Source organism: Oncorhynchus nerka, linkage group LG19 (genome assembly GCF_034236695.1).
Source record: "Oncorhynchus nerka isolate Pitt River linkage group LG19, Oner_Uvic_2.0, whole genome shotgun sequence".
In the NCBI taxonomy this organism is placed as follows: Eukaryota; Metazoa; Chordata; class Actinopteri; order Salmoniformes; family Salmonidae; genus Oncorhynchus; species Oncorhynchus nerka.
The window spans coordinates 13,545,017-13,571,581 of record NC_088414.1 but is presented as its reverse complement, the minus strand read 5'-3'; the positions used below and the strand labels follow the sequence as shown (position 1 = coordinate 13,571,581).

Here is a 26,565-nt window from a genome sequence, read left to right as displayed (position 1 = left end):
TGAAGTTATTAATGTAATAATTTTATTTATATAAGGCACTTCTATCACTGCTTTTCATCATCGATATTTGACTCAGTATACATTTTTAGGTGTTCATTATACAGTCTTGTCTATGGCTTTGGCAATTGCTGTGCTTGTTTCTTCAATACTAGTAAACAGCACCGATATGTGGCCAGAAGGAGATATTGCAAAGAGATGTTGTTTACAAAATCACACAAGCGCGCACGCGCGCGCACACACACACACACACACACACAATCCATTTTATTTTCATTTTTTGCTTTCGACAGTTTTTTCTGGCTATTATCTAAACACAAAACCAATCATATACTATTTGTTGTCTGACAAAATACAATCACCTGCTGAAATGGAACATAGTCTTTGCAGAGGTCCCATTTCTATATTTTCCATAATTCAGCAGGTATTCCAGCCTCAGGTACCCACATAGAACAAACAAACAGTTCGCTGTTTTAGTCCTTTTCCATTTGCCAGACAAGAGAAGATCATTTGCTCAGAGAGAGAAAGAGAGAGAGAAAGAAAGACAGAGAGAAAGGTAGAACGTTTTAGAGAAAAGTGAAAAAAGGAGATTGAGGAAAAGCGAGGGGCACACGCAGAATCCCAAACTATGTGTGTGTGTGTGTGTCTGTGGCTGTGTGTTTGCAGTAGAAGGCTAAACCCTACAGAGGGCAAAATTACTAATTGTTAATTATGGTGGGCTGATGAAAAATAACTCAAGTGTAAATGAATGTGTCAGGTTGGAGAAGCGCCACAGCGCAAACACTCCTTCCTCCAAAGTGGAAAATCAGCATTCTTTAAAACTTGATAGAACACAGGGAGCTAGCTGACTGTTATTATTCACAGATGAATTCAAATGCTTTTGGAAATATGAAGGGGGAAATTAAATGACAATGAACATAAACACTAAGGAAACAGGGCAGGGGTGATATGGATTTAGAAGGAGGGATGGAGAGAGGGGATTAAGAGGCTAGAACAGGAGAGAGGACGGTTAAAGCCAAAAAGGAGTGAGGGGTAGAATTAAAAGAAAGAACGTGATAATGATGGTGGAAGTTGAAAGCGGGCAATGGCAATGGAAAACTGATTATGGCTGCATATCTGCTAAATATGTGTATAAGACCAATACGATTTGATTTAGTGGTACTGACGGTATCAGCCAGGTCAGTTTATTAGAGGTCAAATTTTGAAAAGCACAGAGACAAAGTGGTAGAACTGTGTGACTGTACTGCAGCAAAGGGGGATGCACAACCACAACCACAGTACTGAAGAACAAACTAAGAAGGATACCTGGATGATTCCACCTACACTCCTCATCTATGGCTGTGTCCCAAACGGCACCCTAATACCTACACAGTGCACTACTTTTGCCCTATGGGCCCTGGTCAAAATTAGTCCACTATATGGAATAGGGTGCAATTTGGGACTCAGATATTATCTCCCCTAAATAATTCAAATACCAATGTCCTATCCATCATCTGTGACCCTACTTGTCCCCTCTTCACCTTCCTATGCCCAATTACAATTATTCTGGTGTAATAAACATGGTGGGACCTCTCTTTTAAATCATTGAAGTGGTGTGAACGAGTGTGTATACACCAGGAAGGCGGTAGAATGCATGGACTAGGGCTCTAGTGTCCTCCTGGTGCCCCGATCCTAGTGTCCCTCTATTCCCGAGGCCTGAGGGCAGGTCTGGGGCAGGTGCAGGGCAATGTCCTTCAGACTGTCTCTCTCCTGTCTGATCTCCTGCAGGTCCTGTTCCAGGTGGGTCAGCTGGCTCTTCTGGTCCTGGGCGGCTGATCGCAGGGTATGGATCTTCCCGTTCAGGGCCGGGCTCTCCACGCTGCCACGCAGAACACTCAACCGCACCGCCGTCTCACTCAGTATACGTTCAAACCGTTCCAGCGCCATGCCCCCATCTGGTCAACAGAAAACAACAACAGAGTATTTGAGGTACTACATTGTTCATTCAGGAGTTAAGCGTGAGACACAGAAGGAGGGATGAACAGGGTACTTTAAAGCTAGGAGTATTGAGCAGGCCTACACTCTCAGTAAAAAAGCTGCTAGCTAGAACCTAAAAGGGTGCTTCGGCTGTCCCCATAGGATAACCATTTGAAGAAACCTTTATGGTTCCCATAATAGTTCTACTTGGAACCAAAAAGGGTTTTCCTATGTGGACAGCTGAAGAACCCTTTTGAAACCCTTTTTTCTAAGAGTGTAGTATTAAACTTTTGCCATCAGCAGGGCTCTTGTCTTCTGACATCTGTGTGCCACCATGTTGTGCCCCCCCAATAATGGGGTTAATAGAGGGACATTTCTCGATCAGGATCGTCCCACACACCCCGCCAGCTATAAGTGACTCATTGACTCATTGACAGGGCCAGACGGGAACTGTGGAAAACCATTTAATCAATTCCTGCACAGCTAGTTTCTGCATTTAAATCAATAAAACTATAGCAATATTTTGGGGGGTTTCATTTAGATGATTTATACCAGTGTATGTATAAATGTATAAACTGGGTAGTTTGAGCCCTGAATGCTGATTGGCTGACAGCCGTGGTATATCAGACCGTATGCCACGGTTACGTTGGTAACCAACTTATAATAGCAATAAGATATCTCTGTGGTTTGTGATATATGGCCAATATAACATGGCTAAAGGCTGTATCCAGGCACACCCCCTCGTGTGTTATTGCTTCATTATCTCAACCCTAGAGTTGTGAGTTGAGGTCAGGATAATCCTTCTCCGTCTGAGCAATCCTTTTGGACCAATTTACTAATGACCATTCTGACTTCTCTATCTGACATATGACTGACTGGATGGAAGTCAAGTCTGATCAGTGGCGAGGGCAGTAACATGTAAGTGTAGACGTTTCTGGTTGATCTGAAATGTTGCATTTGTTACTGCATTAAATTTTGTGCATCCCAAATGGCACCCTATTGTTCTACTTTTGACCTGATGGGCCCAAAAGTAGTGCACTATATTGGGAGTAGGATTTCTTTTTGGGACAGACAAGAAAACGTCAGCAGGTTTGAACTTACCTATTTTACTGACGAGCTGAGTGAGTGTGAGGGAGTAGGCCTCAAGCTGAAGCTTAGCTGCCTGGATGTTCACCTTTACACTGGCCAGAGACTCTACAGGCTGGTGATCACAGAGGTAGAAATATACAGTGACATCACGTGCGTAGATCAGGACTTCCCAACCCTCTTCCTGGAGATCTACCACCTTGTAAGTTCAGTCCAACCCTCTTCCTGGAGATCTACCACCCTGTAAGTTCAGTCCAACCCTCTTCCTGGAGATCTACCATCCTGTAAGTTCAGTCCAATCCTCTTCCTGGAGATCTACCATCCTGTAAGTTCAGTCCAACCCTCTTCCTGGAGATCTACCACCCTGTAAGTTCAGTCCAACCCTCTTCCTGGAGATCTACCACCCTGTAAGTTCAGTCCAACCCTCTTCCTGGAGATCTACCACCCTGTAAGTTCAGTCCAACCCTCTTCCTGGAGATCTACCATCCTGTAAGTTCAGTCCAACCCTCTTCCTGGAGATCTACCATCCTGTAAGTTCAGTCCAACCCTCTTCCTGGAGATCTACCATCCTGTAAGTTCAGTCCAACCCTCTTCCTGGAGATCTACCACCCTGTAAGTTCAGTCCAACCCTCTTCCTGGAGATCTACCACCCTGTAAGTTCAGTCCAACCCTCTTCCTGGAGATCTACCACCCTGTAAGTTCAGTCCAACCCTCTTCCTGGAGATCTACCATCCTGTAAGTTCTCAGTCCAACCCTCCTTTAGCACATCTGATTCTACGAAGTAACTGCTCACCAAGACCTTAAAGCTAAGAATCCTTAGTTTATACATCCATTTCTGGACTTGTATGATATACTGTAGACCCGTTGATTCTTGAAAAATATAACTTTTAAATGCCTCATGAAACGAGATCAACTGTCATACTCATCAAAACCCAAGATATATACAGTATATATATAACAAAATACATATATATATATATTTGTGAACAACGTGAATGTAATCAAACACTGTATGGCTTCAAAACATGGTTAAAACGATCGTGTTGATATCATGCATGGTCAGTCCTTGCATCCATAGCTCAGTCTATGATTTTGAGAGTGGTTACATTTCTCCAGGCCCATCCCTCAGATTTTTTACAAGAACAGAGGCGGGTAGGTCCGACGACAGGACCAATCAGTTAGATGGGCATTTGATTTCTATAGAGGGGGGCAGGTTTTTTTCACGGGACATTCTTTTGTGGGTGTTATAGTAAAGACCATAGGTGGCGCATGAGTTTCAAGTTTGGGGAAGCTTACAATTTATCCTACCATTTCTACTGATCTGCATGCCAGGTATGATTTTCAAATGCGTTATTTGAAATGGACCAGTTTAATTTCAATAATAACGTTTTAGTTTCTCAAAATCATTGTCAAGTGGTTAATCATAAAAACCTGAATAAAATTATAAAAATCTAAAAGTTCAAAATCAACTTATGCGAGAGCACCAGCCTCTGCCAAATGGACACATTGATACGCTTTGATTTAAAAAACGAGTGTATGGAACCAGTGGTTGGAACCAAAAGTATTTTGACAGAACCATCATTTATTTTGTTCCATTTTACTGTTCCGACCAGCAAAATAAAGTACTGAACCGGTTCGAATCCAAAACAACTACCGGTTTATAGCATTCCTTTCTGTTCCTTTTTAAACCTCTGAAATCATTTTTTTGTTTTTTATTTAGCTTGACATTAAATTACTTAGAGCAGCTTGTTATGGAGCTGGTAAGCTATTTAATCTATTTGGGAAAATCTGTATTATGGAAAAAGAGCAAATCTTTTGCCGTAACAGCATGGTTTAATCATAATGAAGACAAATACAAACACTATGCACCTTGTTATGACATGCATTACCTGAAATAGCCCCACAGAATTAGTAGGAGCGGCATCTATTAAGGAACTTGGAATGTATTTGAACTTCTGAGAGTTGGCTTAAAGTTGGATCAGATCTAGCTAGCTAGCTAACAAACGTGTGTGCGCAGAGCAGAACTAGAATTAAAAACACGTCTGACCTTTTTGTAGTTAATAAATACAATGTGAAACATGACAACCATAGTATCCTTAACTAGTTTATCCATTCTTCTCGAATTAAAAAAATCTCTCTCCCTAATTTCTGAATCACGTGTTTTGGTTATACCTCTACATTGAGTTGTGCTTGTGCCTGGGTAGTGTGGTTGATTAGTGGCTGTGTTTTGGTTATAACTCTACATTGAGTTGTGCTTGTGCCTGGGTAGTGTGGTTGATTAGTGGCTGTGTTTTGGTTATACCTCTACATTGAGTTGTGCTTGTGCCTGGGTAGTGTGGTTGATTAGTGGCTGTGTTTTGGTTGATTACTGTGTTTTTGTTCTCTACATTGAGTTGTGCTTGTGCCTGGGTTTGTGCCTGGGTAGTGTGGTTGATTAGTGGCTGTGTTTTGGTTATACCTCTTGAGTTGTGCTTGTCTGGGTTTGTTGCCTGGGTAGTGTGGTTGATTAGTGGCTGTGTTTTGGTTATACCTCTACATTGAGTTGTGCTTGTGCCTGGGTAGTGTGGTTGATTAGTGGCTGTGTTTTGGTTATACCTCTGCGTTCGTCTGGGTTTGTGCCTGGGTAGTGTGGTTGATTAGTGGCTGTGTTTTGGTTATACCTCTGCGTTCGTCTGGGTTTGTGCCTGGGTAGTGTGGTTGATTAGTGGCTGTGTTTTGGTTATACCTCTGCGTTCGTCTGGGTTTGTGCCTGAACAGTGTGGTTCTCCTGCTCAGCCAGCTGCTGCAGGGTTATGTCTACAGATGAGCTGAGCTGGGCAGACAATGTCCTCGTGTGCTTGCCCTGGGTTAGGGTGGCCTTGGCCTCCTGGGCTCAGAGAAAAACACAGACAGAGGAATATGAAGAATAAAGGAAAGAGACAAATGAACATGGTTCCGAGGGGTGAGGTGTGTTATGTAATGGAATCTCATTGCTCAACCCACAGGATGAGTTGGATGCACACACGCATGCACAACACACACACATCTATGCCCCCCTACACCCATACTTACTTTAGACAGGGCATTTGCGGTGTGTTTTGCTTCTTGTGCGGTAACGTTGGAGAGGGTAGTGCTCTCCAAGGCAGGCCTAAGGACTCGCTTGGTCTGGTTCACCTTCTTACTGACGTCTTCCAGAACCTTCTCCCTCAGCAGCCTCTCCCTCTTCAGAGCAGCCTTCGTCAGGGCCTGCCTTTGAGGCCACTCTCTCTGCATGTCTGAGGGATGGAGAGGGGCAATGCAGGTTGGCCAGCGACATGGCTACAGAAGTGATAATAACTGACAATGGGTAGTGTAGGACTATTCTGTTTTATTTCACACAATCTATGTACTAGTAACACAGTTGGTGAGAAAATATTCCTTCTAGTTCCATTCCACTTTATTCCATTTTACTCAGATTCCCCTGATGACATTTCCAACAACAAATCCGAAGTGGCACCTTGTTTATTTTATTTATTTTTATAAACAGTGAACATATTATTATAATGAATTGAAGACTGTGAAACTGAAAGTGCATTTGAGACCACAATCGCAGATGCTCTTACTCCCCACACAAAATGACAAGGCGAGCGTAACAGGGTGAGACACATTCGTAATGGTTATTTGGGTTATAGTTGTTTTTCTCAGTATTGTTTTTTTCTCTTGATTTGATTGGAATAACTCTGTGGGCTGCTATTGCAGCGATGGGGATGCGAAAACTAAGCAAACTGTCGGAAATGGAAAACAACAGAAATGGAAACAAATACAAAATGCTGTAAATGTCACCTTCCAGTTCTCTCCGCAGGGTAATGGCCTTTGACTCCACTTCCTTCCCTGTCACCACCGATGACAGGGCAATGACCTTTGACCCCTGGGCTTGAACTGTCAGCTGCAGAGGCACCAGGGATGGAGAGAGAAGGGGGGAGAAAGGGGGAGTGAACCTCACAGAACCTCAGGGACATGAGTGACATTAGACTGCACAACAACCTGACCAGAAGCATCTACCATCTACTGCAGTGTTTCCGAACTCCAGTTCTCCAGTTCTACCCCAACAGTAGCCTACAATTTTTATTAAGCCCAGACAAACACACCTGATTCAACTTGTCAACAAATCATCAAGCCCTCTGTGAGCTGAATCAGGTGTGTTTGTCTGGGGCTACAACAAACATGTACTGTTGGGGGTACTCACTGGTGTACCAGACAGCCCCACAGCCCCCGCAGGGCAGGGGGGGGAGGGGCAACGAGCTCTGGGGGCTCATGTGCCTGTCATCGATGTCACACAGTAACCCCGGTTTTTTGGGCTTCAAGAATGTGACTGATCAAAGTGCCTCAGGCTTTGAAAAATACATTATTGAACTGATTAAAAGTAAGGGGATATCGGTGAACAAATGCCGTGTTCAACGCTATGACGGCGCCAGTTGCAATCAGACAGAGCCTAAAGCTTTGTTCTTAGGTAGTTCTTTACTAGTTTTAGTTTAGAAAACGATCTCTCGATGGTTAAAAACAGCTTGATTACCATAGCAACATGAATGAAACTGGGCAGAAGGAAGTGGTGATAAGCAGTTCTGCAACATATTTAAATGAGCCTCAACAGGTTACGAAAAGAGATTATCTGTACAGGAAGCTCTGGGGACGGGTCATCTGGATGCTGGACAGCCAAATAAATTGGCAGATGCGGACAGACTATCTTTTTTAACAGTTCTTGAAGGCCCAAAAAAAAGTGGTTTGCGATTTCGTTCATACTGGCGTTGTGTGTCGGGCCCGTCGTGCCTGCAACCTAGGCCTAAAGGCCGTGGTGAAAATATTTGATCACAAAAATACAAGGCGACGCAGTCGCATACTGGAGCTACTACAGACAAGCACAGACACATAGCATTCCTAAGAGACATAAAGAGAAAAAGAGACAGACACAGAGAGAGATGTCACAAGGAATACTTCAGGAGAATTGTTAGGCTATTTGATGTGTAATTTTTTAAATAAAGTGTATAAATAGCAGCTAAATACGAGCTATAGATAGTAGGCTACACTGCAATAATAAAACGATCCCTAGTAAGCTGGTGTTTTGAGGGTGGACTGACTTTATTATTTGGCATTAATAGGATGGGTTTAGGCACCACAACTTTCCATCCAAGCTGGGAGAGAGCGCAAGGATGGATCAGGTCGTGCAGGTTCAGGTAGGCTATACAGGACAGTTGTATATTCTAGAAAAATCTATTGGTAGCTTATTAGTATACAGTTGCATCGAAAATTTATTTTACAATCTGCATTGTTTGATTTTCCAACTTGTATTACTGAACAAGTATTTACATTATTGCCGCCAGCCAACAGTCTAAATGTCAGCATTGCAGCACCTTGTATAGCTTTGTGAATTGTCAGGCTTAACATGAGAAAACACGAATGATGCAGCCCCCAATATCTGTAGTTTACAGACTGACACTGCATGTGAATTATGTGTCAGTTATTTTGTCTATCGGTACAGTGTATTCTGTTTGTTGTTGTTAGCACCATTTCACCAGGTCAAATTTCAGTTGCATGTAAATAAATAAATAAAGGCAATTCTGACATCATGATCTACTGTAGTGTGAAGATAAAGCCCCCTTTACCTTGTGCATGTCCTGTACGGCAGCAAGGTTGTTGTGGGCGGTCTGTATTCGAGGCTCCATCTCCTCTCTGATCTTACTGGCTAGTTCTTCTTTAGACTGGACATGGAACGCCAGCTCAGATGTCCTGTTGCTCAGCTCAACACCCTGAGGGAAGGGACACACAGCAGTGATCCATTCATCCATCATTCCATCCATCCATCCATCCATTCCTTCGGTCAGTCAACTTGAGAGTACAATTAATTTTTGTTACCCCTGACCCTCGTAGCCACTGACCTCTGTTTGGTTGGCACCCGATATTAGGCTGGGGTCTGATTGGTTGGTTCCTGATGTGGGGTAGGGCATCTTTTTGGACAGCTCCAATATGGAGGATGTGAGGTTAACAAAGGCAACCATGATCTCAGCAGACTCCTCTTCCAGAGACAGCTGAATGGCTAGAGTCTCATTCACCTGGGCCGTCAAATTCTCCTTCATCTGCTGCATGTCTGCCATTCTGAAAGAGAGATAGAAAGAGAGAGAGATAGAAAGGGAGAGAGGGCGGAGGGGGAGAGAGAAAGAGAGAAAGAAAAATAGAGAGCGAGAGAGAGAGAAAGAAAGGGGAGGGTGAAGAGGGAGAGAAAGAGGTTAGATCGTTCAGTGTTTTGATTCTTGAGTGTCCCTCATATTTATCAATGGACACGTGTGCACACACACACACTTCCTGCTTTCTACCCACCCACCCACCAAATTGCTCTGAAAGAATGACAGAATTCCCCAGAACCAAGCAGACTAGTGCTGGTATGAAGGAAATCAATTTCAAGTTTCTTGCCTCCCACCAACTCCCATCGAGGCGTGGCCACCAGAGGGATTTGCATTTTTTCGTTGAGCGTTTGGGATAATCCTCAGAGCAATCTCATGCTAAGCGATGCTGCTCCTTCTATGCTGCTGCTCCATGAAAGCAGCCCCTGAAAGCAATAGGCTTAAAGAGGAAGGAATAGAGCTGTCCCCCCTGTGACTAAATGTCTTACTTTCTCAACCAGTGTGCCTTAAAGAGCTGCAAAAAAAGAGGCAGGTTTATGACATTTTGTTGTGGGGCACCGCTACAGCTAACTAAACCACTTCTGGGCCCTGTTTGGGAAAAATATATAGAGTGACAGAGGACCAACAAAATTGTGGAAATGAGGTACTGTGTTCAGATATTGCTTCAAGGGGCAAGGAACATCTCTTAGGGCACGGCTGTTTTTATCCTTGCTCTGTGCAGGCTAACAGGCTTTTTGGCACCTTTATGTGGAGCCTTTAAAGAGAGACAGTGTTGGAGGGATGGTGCGGGCAAGAAAGCGAGAGAGAAAGAGAGAGAGAGGGGAAGAGATAAAGACTGTGTATCTGCGCGTGTACTGTGTAGGTGTGTCTGAGAATGAATGACTGATATTTTGTTTTCATGTCAAATCTCCAGTTGGCATCCCATCCCTTATAGGATTAGTTGACACATAAACAAAAAAGACAATAATTTAACTTTTTCTTTTTCTTTTTTCTTCTTTTCTCTGCAGTGCACATTACATTGAGCGTAATTAAAAAATAATAATAATACAATCAATAAATAATAGTAAATAGGGTTATCCAAACAATAGCTGTATCCCTAGAGCAGTAAACAATATACATACAGTACATACGGAAAGTATTCAGACCCTTTCACTATTTCCACATTTTGTTACGTTACAGCCTTATTCTAAATTGAATTAAATCATTTCCCCCCCTCTTCAATGTACACACAGTACCCCAAAGGGAAAACAGATTTTTTTTACATTTTGGCAAATTTATAAAAAATATATAAACAGAAATACCTTATTTACATAAGTATTCAAAACGTTTGCTTTGAGACTCGAAATTGAGCTCAGGTGCATCCTGTCTCCATTGATCATCCTTGAGATGTTTCTACAACTTGATTTGGAGTCCACCTCTGGTAAATTCAATTGATTCGACATGATTTGGAAAGGCACACACTTGTCTATATAAGGTCCCACAGTTGACAGTGCATGCAAAAACCAAGCCATGAGGTCGAAGGAATTGTTTGGAACCACCAAGACTCTTCCTAGAGCTGGACGCCCGGCCAAACGGAGCAATCGAGGGAGAAGGGCCTTGATCAGGGAGGTGACCAAGAAGCCGATGGTCACTCTGACAGAGCTCCAGAGTTCCTTTGTGGAGATGGGAGAACCTTCCAGAAGGACAACCATCTCTGCATCACTCCACCGATTAGGCCGTTATGGTAGAGGGGCCAGACGGAAACCACTCCTCAGTAAAAGGCACATGACAGCCCGCTTGGAGTTGGATTATGGTTGGTTTAGTTTTCCTGGTTGATATTATTATGATGCTTGCCTGTTGTGAAGTAATCTGTTCATCTTTAGCTTCTCGTCTGACTGCAGTTTTGATGTTTAAATGCCCCCCCCCACACGCAATGACTGTGATGATCAGCTGTTTTTTCATGAGATGCCGTTCTACCCTGAGGAGAACCCACAGGAATGAGTGGCACTGTGCCTTGTTAAAGTATTTACCAGTAAGGGTAATGGGATAAGGTTTGAGGCACACTGGTTTCCTATCATGAATATGTGATAAAAGGAGTGGTAGTGTAGTAGAATTGTACTATGTCTCTTTCTGCTTTTTCAGTTTCTCACACTTATCATATGTTTGACCTGTTGCATACTTAGAAATGTGCCTGTTGTAGACAGACACGGTGTCTGAGGTTTGTTCTCACAAGGTCAGCGGGAGTGGAAATATTGGCTGAACGCCCAGACTGTGGTTGCCAGGTGATCTCCTCCTCTGCAGCCGGTCACTGGGAGCAAAACGCTTTGCTGAGAAAGGATGCACTTGGCTATCTTTGTGTAACCTGAAGCGATGGTATAAATATACTGATGGGGGGAAAAACCTCATCAGAGCTTCTGACTAAACTCCACATGAGGTGCTGTTTGTCTGGAATCTATCCACTGGCGTGAATAAACTTAAATTAATTTAAGCTTGACATTGGGGTCCTTAGTGGTCATTTCCATGACACCTGTTTGTATTTTCCTTTTGTACACATTTATCTTCATCACCATCTGAACACATAACGATCCACTTGGACTGGCCGACCAAGAGGTCAAGAAAGGTAGAACTGGCCTTGGACCAAGGTAAGGTTGTTGCCTCCCTAGGCACATGTACATTCAACACCTAGGCGCATATGCTGATTTCTCACATAGATGCACATCTTAAAATCAGGTTTACATACCAGTTAACTAGTCCCAAGACCCCTAGACATAACGAGTGCAGCAAAATCAGTAGGCTGGTTATTGGTTTCGTAACAATGCATATAGAATGGTGAGAATCGCAATACATATATCGGCACCTAAGTATTGTGATGAAAGTGGGAAGTCCCTGGCGATTCCCAGGCCGTGTGTGATGCCTAGTTACTCACTGCTCCGTGAGGTTGCTGATGTGTTCCTCAATAGAGTTGTCCTCCAGTAGGTCCATCAGGAGAGAGTAGGTCTGGTTGGAGGCCATGAAAGCTTTGGTCGCTATAGACTCTATATGACCAGCCATCTCTGTGTGACTGAAAGATGGAGAAAGAAGGAGACAGGGAATCGTATAAGATATATATACACTACCGTTCAATAGTTTGGGGTCAGTTTTAGAGAGAAAACACACATCAAATTGATCAGAAATACAGTGTAGACATGGTTAATGTAAATTACTATGGTAGCTGGAAACGACTGATTTTTTTATGGAATATCTACAGTTGAAATCGGAAGTTTACATACACTTTGGTTTCAACCACTCCAGAAATTTCTTGTTAACAAACTATAGTTTTGGCAAGTCGATTAGGACATCTACTTTGTACATGACACAAGTAATTTTTCCAACAATTGTTTACAGACAAATTATTTCACTGATAATTCACTGTACCACAATTCCAGTGGGTCAGAAGTGTATATACACTAAGTTGACTGTGCCTTCAAACAGCTTGGAACATTCCAGAAAATTATATCATGGTTTTAAAAAGCTTCTGATAGGCTAATTGTGTGCCTCTTTGCTTGACATGATGGGAAAATCAAAAGAAATCAGCCAAGACCTCAGAAAACAAATTGTGGACCTCCACAACTCTGGTTCATCCTTGGGAGCAATTTCCAAACGCCTGAATGTACTTTGGTCTGAAAAGTGCTAATCAATCCCAGAACAACAGCAAAGGACCTTGTGAAGATGCTGGAGGAAACAGGTACAAAAGTATCTATATCCACAGCAAAACGAGTCCTATATCGACATAACCTGAAAGGCTGCTCAGCAAGGAAGAAGCCACTGCTCCAAAACCGCCATAAAAAAAAAGCCAGACTACGGTTTGCAACTACATATGGGGACTTTTTCGAGAAATGTCCTCTGTTCTGATGAAGCAAAAATAGAACTGTTTGACCATAACACATTTTTTTAACACTTTTTGGGTTGAAACATGATTCCATATGTGTTATTTCATAGTTTTGATGTCTTCAGTAATATTCTACAATGTAGAAAATTGTAAAAAAAAAACAAATGAAGAAAAACCCTTGAATGAGTCGGTGTCCAAACCTTTGACTGGTACTGTATATATATATATATGGGTCTGACTACCACACCTGAGTTCAAATAGTATTTATTATATCAATTACTTCAGCTTGGCTAATCTTGTGCTGCAATGGAACCAATGGAATAGACCCGAATATGCAAACACTGACAGCGCCCATATGGAACTCCAGGCAAGTTTGATGAAACAGCTCAAAGTATTTGACAGAAAACCAACAGGTCTGCTGAGCACAAGTCAAATGGATTCCAGTTATCTCGTCGATCTCTCTACTTCCTCTCAATAGACCGAATGGGCATTCATTCAGCATATTCAGAGGCTTTGTACTGTTGTCATTGACAGAGGGTGTCGGTGGCAGGCCAGCCATTGTGCGACTGACAGACGGAAGAGGCAGTGCCTCTATTAGAAGAAGATGACCTTTGAGTGTCGTAATTGGCCACTTAGTCTATTGACCTCCAGTGACTTACCTTTTCATAAGTATCTCTGATTCGTTTACCGCAGAGTTCCAGCGGTTGGGCACAGGTGTCATCTTGAAAGGGATGACCTTTGGGAAAGCAGAGCAAAGTGGGAAGAACTGAAACGGTGCAGTCTCATAGACAAAAGAAAACTGGAGGACAACGTTTATACAGTATGATCTGTATAGGCTGACATCAGTTGCTATTTTAAACCTGAATTGTGACCATGCACAGTTGTCTGCTGACCTTAGATGAACAATGTTCAACTCAAAGTAGGCTGACTCAGAACTCACTGTTCAATAGGCATTTCAGGAAGACATACTGAAGGCTGCAATTACACACATTCACTCACTAATGTCTACAGCGGCAAAGTTTTTCTGTTGTGGCACCAGTAGATAAATGTTGACTATTTTACCTTGTGACACTTATTTTGGGAACATTCAAATAATTGAATCGCAATACACTACTCTTCCTATTTTGGAGTCGTTCTGCTTGTTAATGTGGAATGGCATTGCTCTGGCTCCAGGCTTGCCCAAACGACTGGGGAGGTAAGTTAAATGCACGGCACGAACGAACACACACACACACACACACACGCACACGCACACACACACACACACACGCACACACACACAAAGCACTGCCAAAACAAGCGCTCTCATTTCCCCAGAACCGCATAACATGGCAGCCATATTCATAATAGAATTCCAAGCTGACGCTATTGAGCGTGAAGATACGGGGAAAGCTTGAGCTGTAGCATAACAAATCATTCATTTCAGCTGAGAGTTAGTCAGAGAAACGGTGTGCTCACTCACTCGATTTTTAGAGATATGGAGCTTCACATTGAGAAATACTGTGCTTTAGGGATCCCTATTGATCAATGCATTTGAACCTCTACTGAATAGCCACTAGTAACTCAGTTTTTTTTCAAATGAAAAAAATGCCAAAATACTTTAAATGGATAAATAACTGCAGACCTCGCTAAGCGTGATCACTATATGTTCATGTATGCTACTGCAATGTCAACCGAATAAATATATAAACGCAACATGCAACAATTTATAACATTTTACAGAGTTACAGTTCATATCAGTAAATCAGTCAATTGAAATACATTCTTTAGGCCCTAATCTATGGATTTCACATGACTGGGAATACAGATATTGTATGCATCTGTAGTAAGGTAGGGGCGTGGATCAGAAACCCAGCCAGTGTCTGGTGTGACCACCATTTGCCTCATGCAGCGCGTCACATCTCCTTCTCATAGAGTTGATCAGGCTGTTGAGTGTGGCCTGTAAGACTGTTGTCCTACTCCTCTTCAATGGCTGTGTGAAGTTGCTGGATGTTGGCGGAAACTGGAACACGCTGCCGTACATGTCGATCTAGAGCGTCCCAAACATGCTCAGTTGCAGTCAGGTCAAGACCCTAGTGAGGACGCCCGAGCACGCAGATGTGCTTCCCTAAGACTGTTTCTGACAGTTTGTGCAGAAATTCTTCTGTTGTGCAAACCCACAGTTTCATCAGCTGTATGGGTGGCTAGTCTCAGACGATTCCGCAGGTGAAGCTGGATGTGGTGGTCCTGAGCTGGTGTGTATACACGTGGTCTGCAGTTGTGAGGATGGTTGGACTGTCAAATTCTCTAAAATGACTGCGGCGGCTTATGGTAGAGAAATTAACATTCAATTCTCTGGCATCAGCTCTGGACATTCCTGCAGTCAGCATGCCGATTGCACACTCCCTGAAAACTTGAGACATGTGTGGCATTGTGTTGTGTGACAAACCTACACATTTTAGAGTGGCCTTTTATTGTCCCCAGCACAAGGTGCACCTTTGGAATGATCATGCTGTTTAATTAGCTTCTTGATATGCCACACCTGTCAGGTGGATGGATTATCTGGCAAAGAAGAAATGCTCTCAAACAGTGATATTAAGAAAATTGAGCACACAATTTGAGAGCGTATTGAACATTTCTGGGATCTTTTATTTCAGCTCCTGAAACATGGGATCAACACGTTTATAGTTTTGTTCGGCATTCATTTATGAATACTTCAAATGACAGACTCAGCAGCAGTCATTGATGAGTCAGAGACAGTGTGTTGTGTCCCAAATGGCTCCCTGTTCCCTACATAGTGCACTTCTTTTTTTGTTGTTGACCAGGGCCCATGTCATTGGTCGAAAGTAGTGCACTAAGCAGGGAATGGGGTGCCATTTGGGACAGAGACGGTGTGAGAGTAAATGTCCCACTGACCATGTTGTCCAGGTCCAGAGTTGCCTGCGTCAGCTGGGTCTGTGCACTTCTAACCACGGACACAGAGTCAGCAAGGGTCCTGCACAATGATCTCCACCCTTCCTCCTGCTCTTCGTCCACGCTGGCGCTACAGTTCATAGCGGTGGCAACAGTATGCAGCTGAGCTGAGAGAGTGTGTGTAGACGTCTCCAGGAGAGCAAACTGTTTGACAAAGGCTTCTTTTGCCTCTGCGGGGAATCAAAGAAACAGATGTGAGCAAACTTCAAAATACACAGCGTGGATCAGTAAACGGATCCTTTGGATTCCATTTCAATAGTATTGTTATTTGGGATACAAGGCCTGCCAACCCCTTTGTAGTGTGATTTGTAGTGGAACCGTTGCATTTTATCATGGCCTGCATATTGTAAATTCTGAGACTGAACTCACTGCACAGTGAGTCCAGATGCCTTTGGTTGTTGTTCTGGTTTTATTGTCGTCTCATAATGTTAACTGCCGTGCGCCTAGCTAATGGGACATTCTGGGTCTATTTGTGAGAGGAGGGTCATTACCGCTTTGTTCGCTCTGTGAGATGATAAACTGTGTCTGTGTGCGTGTGTTTGTCTGTGTGTATACTGTTCTGTCTCGGTGCTCCACACAGTCCCCCCTCCTAGCCTAGCGTTATTGGACCGCACAGAGCAGAATGTCCCACCAACGAAGACTAGTGGCGTCCCAAAGTAGGGTGGGCAACGGTTGGATTGCCATGATCCTGATTATAGCTTTAATCATAATGAGGTACAGGGATTAAAAGATGTGCTTGCTGCATCTCTGTCATACAAATAGGGATTAAGTTGCCCATACACAGCCCTGCCTGCCTTGTTCTGTATTTTTGGGACTCAGCCTCCATTCTGTCCATATCAATGAACCTGTAAGCCTTTTATGGTACTCCCCCCCCCTCTCTGCTCATAAAATAATGAGAAATTCCGTTAATTGTGGAGAGATGATTGTTAGGCTGGTTGACTGCTGATTCAGTCTCGTTCTATCCCATTATGTTGGGTTATATCTTTAACCATGTCTAGCTGAACAGTCAGCGAGGCATATGGACAGTCATTCTGGGTGCGGTTTGGCGTCATCTGCTCTAGGTCTACTTGATCCACGGAATGGGACGGCGTGATGGTATTGCAATCTACCATGTGAGATGGGCTATACGTCAGGTATAATGGCCAAATGAGAGTACAGTGGTAAACTGCATTGACAGTGGGATTTCCGATTTCCTGACTGGTTGGTTGAGAATAACAAACTGTCACAGAGTTTTCTGATTGATCGAGTGGAATGTGTGAGTGGGTGGGGTGGTGATTGTTTACCTTGGATAGCCAGGAAGTCCTCTAGCGCATTGGGCAGGCTGTCCTCCCCCTGATGGCCACGCTCGTGATGCTGGCGCACGTGATACTCGCGCATGTGATACTGGCGTCCCGAGCCATTCCGGCAGTCGAAGCGTGCCAGGAGCTTCTCCAAATCCTGCAGCCGTGCCTTCAGCTTCCCTGCCTGTATGGGAAAACACCAGAACACCAAACAATGGAGGTTTGGTGGGGGACATTGTCAATGATGAGAATACAAATACAAATCTGCACTCTGGTATGCTGCTCCCAAAGTGTGTAATGAAAAAATAACAACTTTTCGATCCCAAACTGGTTCCTAACAAAGACAAGGTTTCCTCTCAGATCCAGGATCTGGAAAGGTTTTCTATAGGTGTACGCACTTCCCCCTTTTAAAAGCCCAGTGCAGTCAAAAACATGATTTCCTGTGTTTTATATATATTTCCACACTGATGTTGTAATAATACGGTAAAATGTTGAAAATGATGATACTGCCTTTTTAGTGTTAGAGCTGTTTGAAAAAAACACCTGGAATTTCAGCTTGTGAATTAGTAATAGACCAACAGGAGAGAGTTCCACACCTCTCTGCCAACAACAGCTAGTTTTCAATTGTCCCCTCCCCACTAAGACCACACCCAGACTGTCCGAACCAAGTTCTTGCTTGAGAAATTGCTCTTTGCTAAGAAGATATTTGTTTTTCATATTTTGACATTTTAATTGAAAACACAACTTAATTGTTACCCAGAAGTGATTAGATATTGAAATAAAACAAAATGGCTGCGATGGACTTTTTTCAACACCAGATTGACAATGAAAGCAGATGACAACATGATCCCACAGTGGCCAAAAACAAATCACACCCAGCCATATTTACAGTGTATTCAATCTCATTCAAAACACAGAGATTAACATCTACGTTAAGAGTCGATTGTCTATCTTAACGTGAAACCGATTGTACATTTTAAAAGCAATACTCTCTGTGCAGTGGGAGCAGGGCAAGCTCAACCCTAAGCACAGTTTCATACATTGGTTGTCAATTCTTAAGTGGACCTTGCTTTTGCATGAGCTTCAAGGCCTCGATGATTAAGGCATATTACTGGCTGGGGAGCCATACGTTTTTGGAGTAGGCAATTAGCAGGCTCAACCTGTGTGTGTGTGTGTGAGTGTGTGTCGCTGCTAAACACGAGCAGGTGAGGAGGTACAGATGTCCTATCTTAATTTGATCACTCTGTTGTTGCAGAGAATTGTCCTGTGCAGCAGAAAATGCCATTTGTGGTGAATTCAAGGTTTAAAAAGGCTTCAAAAGATTGTAATTTTCACATAAAAAATTTAGTGGATTTGCCCTTCCCAAAAATGCATCAATCCCTATAAACATGTCCTTTATAATTATAATCCACATAATAATTCACATGTCCTGTTGCTGCAGGATTATTGGTCTGCTGTGAGAATTTGGTCAAATGAAGATAGTACATCTGTAGGTGGAGAGGGCATTTATAATACCACTTCTCTTTCACTCTCCTTGGTGGACACTCACCCACATTCACTTTAAAAACCTGTAATTTGGACACTTCAGCCCACCCAGAGGTAAAATCTGTTATTATATTACGGTAAGAGCAACAATAACTCCACACACATCACAATATGGTATCTTGCAGTTGATGTTTTTGAAACGTACAAAAAAGGAACATACTGTAACAAAAGGATTTCTCCCCCTTTTTCTATACTGTAGTGCTCCCTATATGGTTACATTCTATCCACCCCCCTCATTTTTCTCTCCTGTCTTTAGAAGGGAGGAAGGTGTGTAGTAAAGAGCCAGAGGTGAGATATGAGAGCGAGAGATGAAGAGATGTGAGAAAAAGAAACTGCATGGTAGAGAGAAAGAGATTTGAGAAAGAGACTGGTAGGTAGAGCAAAGTAATTTTATGGGCTCTGAGCAGACCGGACCCCGGTTTCCTCTGAATTGCTAACGCTGTGGAAATCACAGCAGTCTTTCCCAGGTACACAAATTGTTTGCTAGAGAAAAAAAACACAAACCACTTCAGCAAATGTACGGAAAGTACCAAACTCTGCTATTGGCTTTGCCTGCAGAGAAAAGCCACTGTATAGCGTTTAGAACATAAGGCTCCCTATATAGTGCAGTTCACTACTTTTCTGGCCAAATGTAGCGCACTATATAGGGATTAGGGTTCAATTTGGGACGCACTTGGTCTATTTCTGTATCTTCACCTTGACTTCAGTCTGACTGTTAACTTACCTTAGTTGTTTAAATAAGGAGGCCAGATGGCCACGATTGTTAGACTACAAAGACATTATTGGGTAGGACTTTGAATAGCTGACTTTTGTTTTGGAGCAAATGGCATTATGCAGTGGTGATGGGTTAATAACAGCACCGATTACCTATGGAGATTTACCCCACAGACAGGCTGAGAAGCAGACTGGGAAACAGACGGATAGGGATTCTGGCAAAAAAAGGAGGGAAACTGACACAGAGAAGAAGATGAAGAGACTGACAGCCTTACGAAGGCACGCGCACACTCTTACCTCCTCCTTGACTAGCTCGTAGCAGACGGGGCACTCTTCACACTGGTGCGTGGCTCTGTTGTGGAAGTAGTTGAGCTCACACTGGTCACACTTGTACCCCACGAAGCCCTGGCGGCAGGGACAGGTGCCGTTGGTGTGGCACTGCATGGAGCGGGAACCCATAGGGTCGCAGTTACAGGCTGAGAGGGACAGGGGAGGGGGAGTGGACAGGGTACAGGTGGACAGGGGGCAGGGGTGGACAGGGGGCAGGGGACATGAATGTCAGAGAGGGGTGAAACAATGGAAGTATTCGAAATTACATGCTAGCGTTTTGCTTTTTTTTAAAAATGTTTTTTTACTTATTGTTATCAGAATTACTTGATTTAGCATATATTTTGGCCTGTCTTAGTATTTGACACACAGGGACTTCTAGACCCAATCACAGTATAGGCTACTGTAGCTACCTCTGCAGCCTCGTGAGGAGAAACCAAAGAAGCCCATACGACAGGTGCTGCACAGCCGCCCCTCCAGTCCCGGCTGACACACACACTGCCCTGTGATTGGGTGGCACCCCGCGGAAGACGAGCCAATGGGGTTACAGTTGCACCTTAGAAACAGTCGATGTAAAAAGTGATTCACGTACAGTAATAATTATTAACGAGACAAAACAGAACTACAGTATAAAGTATAGAGTCAGAAACATGTAAATGAAAGGACTATTCTAATCCATATAGATTAGTGTGGAATCCCTGGAGAAATCCCTGTACCTCTCACAGCCTACTCCAGGCTGCAGGTTGAAGAAGCCGACTGAGCACTGGCCACAGTCTACCCCGGTCACATGACTAAGGCACTGACAACTTCCGGTCTGGGGGTCACAGTCCTCCAACAACCCAGAAGTCCCTGCAGGACTGCAGTCGCAGGCTGGGTGAAGACACAACCACATGTCAACATCAAATACAGTATCAAAAAGTACGGTGGCCTAAACACACACACATACAGTACATGATCAAAACAGAACACAATTCAAACACAGTCTCCAAAAAGTGACATGAATCATATCCATCACAGAAAAATTACACTAATTAAACACAGTATAAAAAATGTCTGTGACAAGCCTGACAAAACACTGAAGCTTATCCCTATATCAATGTTGCAGACACTGCTGTGATCAATTATTTCCCACCCTCTATCCATTCACTCGATCTTCAATCCATTCACTTGATCTTCTAATCTATCCCTTCACTCTATTCTACATTTACATTTTTCATTTTTGTCAGAGGTGGCAGAACTGAGTTATCGGGTTGGGGTGTAAGGTTTAAGCATAGCTTGAAGGTATGGAGGGGCAGTTCAACTTGCTGCTCCGTACGCAAGTACCATGGTCTTTTAGTGGTTATGAGCTTCGACTGGAAGCCAGTGGAGTGTGCAGAGGAGCGGGGTGACATGGGAGAACTTGGGAAGGTTTAACACAAGGCGGGCTGCAACGTTCTGGATAAATTGCAGGGGAGCCCAGCCAACAACGAGTGACAGTGACTGGATAAGGACCTGAGCCACTCCTTGTGTAAGTTAGGGTTGTCCTCTACAAATGTTTATAGAGCATGAACCTGCAGGAGCGAGTCACTGCTTTTATGTTTGCAGAGAACGACAGGGTTTTGTCCAGGGTCATGCCAAGTTTCTTTGTACACTGGGAAGGGGACACCGTTGAGTTGTCAACAGTGATGGAGAGGTCTTGAACGGTCAGGCCTTCCCCGGAAGGAAGAGCAGCTCCGTCTTGTCGAGGTTGAGCTTGAGGTGGTGGGCCAACATACAAGCTGAGATATCTGCCAGGAACGCAGAGATGCGTGTCGCCACCTGGGTGTCAGAAGGGGGAAGGACAAAAGTAGTTGAGTGTCATGTGCATAGCAATGATAAGAGAGAACATATGAGGATATGACGGAGCCGAGTGACTTGGTGTATAGATAGAAGAGGAGAGGGACTAGAACCAAGCCCTGGGGGACACCAGTAGTGAGAGTATGTGATGTAGAGACAAATCCTCTCCACGTCACCTGGTAGGAGTGGCCTACCAGGTGACGGATGCAATCCAAAAGTGTGCAGAGCCTTAGACGCCCAGCCCTGAGAGGGTGGAGAGGAGGATCTGACAGTTCACAGTGTCAAAGGGAGCAGATAGATCTAGGATGAGAACAAAGGAGAGAATGTTAGCTTTGACAGTGGGGTGAGCCTCCGTGACACACAAAAGAGCAGTCTCGGTTGAGTGCCCTGTCTTGAAGCCTGATGGGTTAGGGCCAAGAAGGTCCTTCTGAGAGTGATAGCGAGAGAGTTGGTCAGAGACAGCACCCTCAAGTGTTTTGGAAAGAAAATAAGGGATACTGGTCTGTAGTTTTTGATGACAAAGGAGTCGAGGAGAGCGATTCAGCGATTCAGGGGAGCGATTCAGGCAGGGGATGCATCCAGTGGTCAGGGATGAGTTGATGGAAGTGATGAATGGGAGACGGGAGGAGGGGATGGGGTTGAGCGCGCAGGGTTGTCGGGCGGCCAGACCTCACTAGTTGCAGGATTTCATCTGGAGAGAGAATCCTCTGAGGTTCATAGTCTAGACAGGAATAAAGTACAACAATCCTTCTCTTTGTAGGGTGTGTCTTGTCTGGCCTGTGTGCCTGGCTGTATGTGAGCTGGAACAATGCAGAGGCAGAGCAGGCCGTTTATCTGTGAGGTGTCTGTGGGGCAGCCATATTTCCCTGAGCCTGAGCCTGAGCGTGTGTGTGTGTGTGTGTGTGTGTGTGTGTGTGTGTGTGTGTGTGTGTGTGTGTGTGTGTGTGTGTGTGTGTGTGTGTAACTCAGTGTTTCCCTGTGTGTGTGTGTGTGTGTGTAACTCAGTGAGGGAGACAGCAGAGTGAGACTCAGGGGCCTCTCCCTCACGACTTTGTCATATTTGTTTGCATTCCAAATGGCACCTTATTCCCTCTATAGTGCACTACTTTTGTAGTGCACTATGTAGCGAATAGGGTGCCATTTATGAAGCAAACTCTGCTCAGCCCTGGGGTTATAGATGGAACAGCTCAGGTACTTCTGGGGGACAAAGACATTACGTACATCCCTCTCTCTCTCTCTCTCTCTCTCTCTCTTTCTCGCTCTTTGTGTCTCTATTCCTATCACTGCCTCTGTCTCTCTCCATCTCTGTGGCTCTATTTTTCTCTGTCGTTTCTTGCACTCTTTAGCTTTCTCTTTATATCGTTTTCGCTCTCATACATCTGCAGTATTCAAATCCTCCAAGGCCCTTCATGTATATCAGGAGAAAAAAAAGTGTATTTAAAGTTGAAACTTTTCTCTTTCTATTCATACATTATAATGGAGACAAAGTACTGTAGTTGGAATGTCAGACTGCTCTCCGCTTCTTTCTCTGAACTACGTTCAACTGACACTATTTCCTTGTAGGTCTATGACTTCTATTCACTCAGAGAGAGAGAGAGAGCCTGTAAAGAAAATGTTCTCTCACTTTAGAACAACTGTGGAGTTCCTAATGGCACTTTTAACCACAACTCTCATGCTCTAACTTTTACGAATAATTATTTTTACTGAGATTTGCTGAAGTCAAGTCAATAGTACAGTATGAGAAAAAACATATACACAGACACACAAACACACATTGATGCACACGAACAAATGATATAACACGTTGAAATACATTCATTGTCAATACATTCTACATTTTTAATTTTGTATTTTTCCTTAATTAAAAAACCTATGTCACAGTAACCAAAACCTATATACGCCCTTCCCAAGTTCACACACTCACGTTTGCACTTCCCGGCCATCGTCTGGTCCATGGCGTCTCCATAGTAACCGCGTCGACAACGTTGACAGTGGTCTCCCTCGGTGTGTCCCAGACACTTGAAGCAGCGGCCCGTCATGTGATCACACACGCCCAGCGCGTTGGGATCCACGTTACCGTTACAGTCGCACCGCTCGCACTGCCGAACCAGCCCAGAACGGCCCAGGGGGTTGCCGTGGAAACCGTCCTCACACAACTCACACCTGGTTCCTGAGCAGAGACGATGTTTGTGTTTGTGTGTGGGGTTTCGGTGGCCATTTTAATTTTAATCAATATATTTCAGACAAACTTCAAATTCAGTTCTATGAAATTCTTGTAATGAATAAACGATCCCAACCCGACAAGGGAATATGTTTTAATTCACACACTGTGCTCTACACATGCTAGGATCAAGTTCAATTTTATCAAGACAGCGAGGACAGTTAGCTATCACCAGCAAGGTTTTTATAAATCCAATTTGTGGAAATCTGCTCCACTGAGCAAACAATGAACTTCAAGGTTGTGTCCCAAATGGCACCCTATTCCCTACTATATAGGGAAGGGGTGGGCAAACATTTTTGCTCGAGGGTTTTGAAATACAACGGAGGGACGCATTTTTTGGTCGGACCAATTGTTTGTTAATAAAATCAATTTGCGGGGGTGTGATGTAGAGTGTGATGCAGTGCCTTAGACCGCTGCGTCAGTGCTTGAGGCGTCACTATAGACCTGGGTTTGATCCTGGCTGTGTCACAGCTGGCCCGTGACTGGGAGAACCCATGACAAGGTGCACAATTGGCCCAGCGTCATTTGGCAAGCCGAGATTTTCTTGTCCCATCGTGCTCTAGCGACTCCTGTGGTGGCTTCCGGGTTAAGCGGGCATTGTGTCAAGAAGCAGTGTTGCTTGGCTGAGTCGTCTTTCGGAGGACGCATGGCTATCGACCATCTCCTCTCCCGAGTCCGTATGGGAGTTGCAGCGATGGGACAGGACTGTAACTACCAATTGGATACCACAAATTATTATTATTATTTAATAAAATGAAGTCTCGCGGGCCAGATTGGTCAGGTCGGATACGGCCCGCGGGCCATACTTTGCCCCCCCCCTTGATAAGGTGACATTTGGGTTCCAACCCAGGTTGGGGGAATGGCATGGTTTGTTTCCATTACCAGACATCTAACAGTAATCTAACAGTAACAGTAATTCATCTCACCCCTCTGTCCTGAAGGGCAGTTGGTACAGACCACGTCCCCAATCTCCATAATTTGAGCACAGCTGGTGCGGTCCGGGCAGGGGCAAGTTTGACAGTCGTTGGTCGTACCAATCATCGTGTTGCCATAGTAACCATCCAGGCAGCGCTCGCAGGTTGGTCCTGTGGTGAAATCTGCACACTCACACACACCTGCGTGGGGTAGAGAGAGAAGGAGAGACATAGAACGTTACAACTCACTAAAGAGCACACAGGACCATCATACTGAATTTCAGTAGCAGACACAGATGAATGACTCTGAGACATGTGACTGAGACTGGTGGTACTTGTGAGTGGGAAAGCAGCAACTATTCAATACACTTGAAGGTACCCAGCTACCCATCCACCTCCCTCTCTCACCTCACTCACTCCACTTTCATTCTCTCTCTTTTTCACAGGCACAAGCTGGTGCGAACCTGAACGTGTGCGCACACACACACACACACACACACACACACACACACACACACACACACACACACACACACACACACACACACACACACACACACACACACACACACACACACACACACACACACACACACACACACACACACAGAGGAGGATGGATGCTGTATTGATTTTCTCCTTTGACAGATCCAGGCCACAGTGAGTAGAGTTCCCTTTACCACCAGCAGAGTGCGCTGTGTCTCTGTCTCTAGCCAGCTGTCTGCACCATACATGTCGCTCTCCACACAGGCACAGCAGAACGAGAGAACAATAAGAGGAAACAGCCAATACTGAAACCCAGTCCTCCACCGGAGAGAGAGAGAGTGCAGAAATAACTGGTCTAAATTCACTGTAATTGCTTTGGGAAAAATAAGAGCTGGATCCAGACAGAAAGACCTTCAAGAAGTTAACTAATTCACCCCAAGTGAGAGATTACCATGTGTATTATGCCCTAAAAACAGACTGTTAAATCCATATGTCTTATAGAGCCTCAGGGAAAACAACTCTGGGCTTTACGCATGTAGCTACAGCTCTTCACATATATAATACATCTGGTTTCCATAGAATTTTATGAACTTTTGACCACTCATCTAGTTTTTCTCTCTGTTTGCTGGGATAATTAGCCACGGAGTTGTAACTGTTAAATATGCTCGTTATGATGGAGAATCATAGTTTGAATAATAAACACTCTCCAAACCCAAACGTAAGTAAAAAATAACTAGGCCTACAATTCAATATAAACCTAATCTAACTTCACTTCACATATGTTGCAATTATGTGAATAGTTATGTTCACGATTCAAATCATTAAGAGTCTAAGCTGGGGATAACATATGGAATTGTTTTAAGATGGTCAAACCAAGTATCATTTAGCTACTTCATTTGGAATTTTAGGACCCCTTCAGGTATCAAACAAATATTTGGTCAAACATTGAATAACCCAGACAACTGCTAAAAATAGCCCATATTAACATATGTAACAGGGACCATAAAGTCAATAACTTTCTTTTAACAGATGACATTCATATATCTCTGAAACTCACTTCGATAAAAACTTTGATGATACAGTGGTAGCAATACATGGTTATAACATCTACGGAAAAGACGGAAGTGCCAACGGAGGCGGTGTTGCCGTCTATATTCAGAACCACATTCCTGCAAAGCTTAGAGACGATCTAATGTTAAATACTGTTGACGTAATATGGCTACAAGTTCATCTGCCTCACCTAAAGCCCATTAGTGTGGGAAGCTGCTTTAGACCACCAAGTGCTAACAGT

At 43.9% G+C, this 26,565-nt stretch overlaps 1 protein-coding gene across 2 annotated transcripts in view; it reads right to left on the bottom strand.

The window, feature by feature from the left end:
• lamc3 (laminin, gamma 3) overlaps positions 1 to 26,565 on the bottom strand; it is a 233,034-nt gene continuing 206,469 nt past the window's right edge. The window contains exons 13-28 of one of the 2 annotated variants that reach the window (XM_029620254.2): positions 24,801 to 24,989; positions 23,578 to 23,823; positions 20,555 to 20,708; positions 20,252 to 20,394; positions 19,809 to 19,987; positions 17,256 to 17,436; positions 15,916 to 16,142; positions 13,680 to 13,756; positions 12,079 to 12,213; positions 8,931 to 9,147; positions 8,658 to 8,801; positions 6,841 to 6,943; positions 6,091 to 6,293; positions 5,765 to 5,905; positions 3,055 to 3,154; positions 1 to 1,931 (exon numbers count right to left, since the gene is read on the bottom strand). In XM_029620254.2, coding sequence (XP_029476114.2) covers positions 1,669 to 1,931; positions 3,055 to 3,154; positions 5,765 to 5,905; positions 6,091 to 6,293; positions 6,841 to 6,943; positions 8,658 to 8,801; positions 8,931 to 9,147; positions 12,079 to 12,213; positions 13,680 to 13,756; positions 15,916 to 16,142; positions 17,256 to 17,436; positions 19,809 to 19,987; positions 20,252 to 20,394; positions 20,555 to 20,708; positions 23,578 to 23,823; positions 24,801 to 24,989 — 2,702 coding nt within the window. In that variant the 3' untranslated portion in view covers positions 1 to 1,668. The remainder of the gene's footprint in view (positions 1,932 to 3,054; positions 3,155 to 5,764; positions 5,906 to 6,090; positions 6,294 to 6,840; positions 6,944 to 8,657; positions 8,802 to 8,930; positions 9,148 to 12,078; positions 12,214 to 13,679; positions 13,757 to 15,915; positions 16,143 to 17,255; positions 17,437 to 19,808; positions 19,988 to 20,251; positions 20,395 to 20,554; positions 20,709 to 23,577; positions 23,824 to 24,800; positions 24,990 to 26,565) is intronic. The other variant, XM_029620255.2, reaches the window with a different exon arrangement.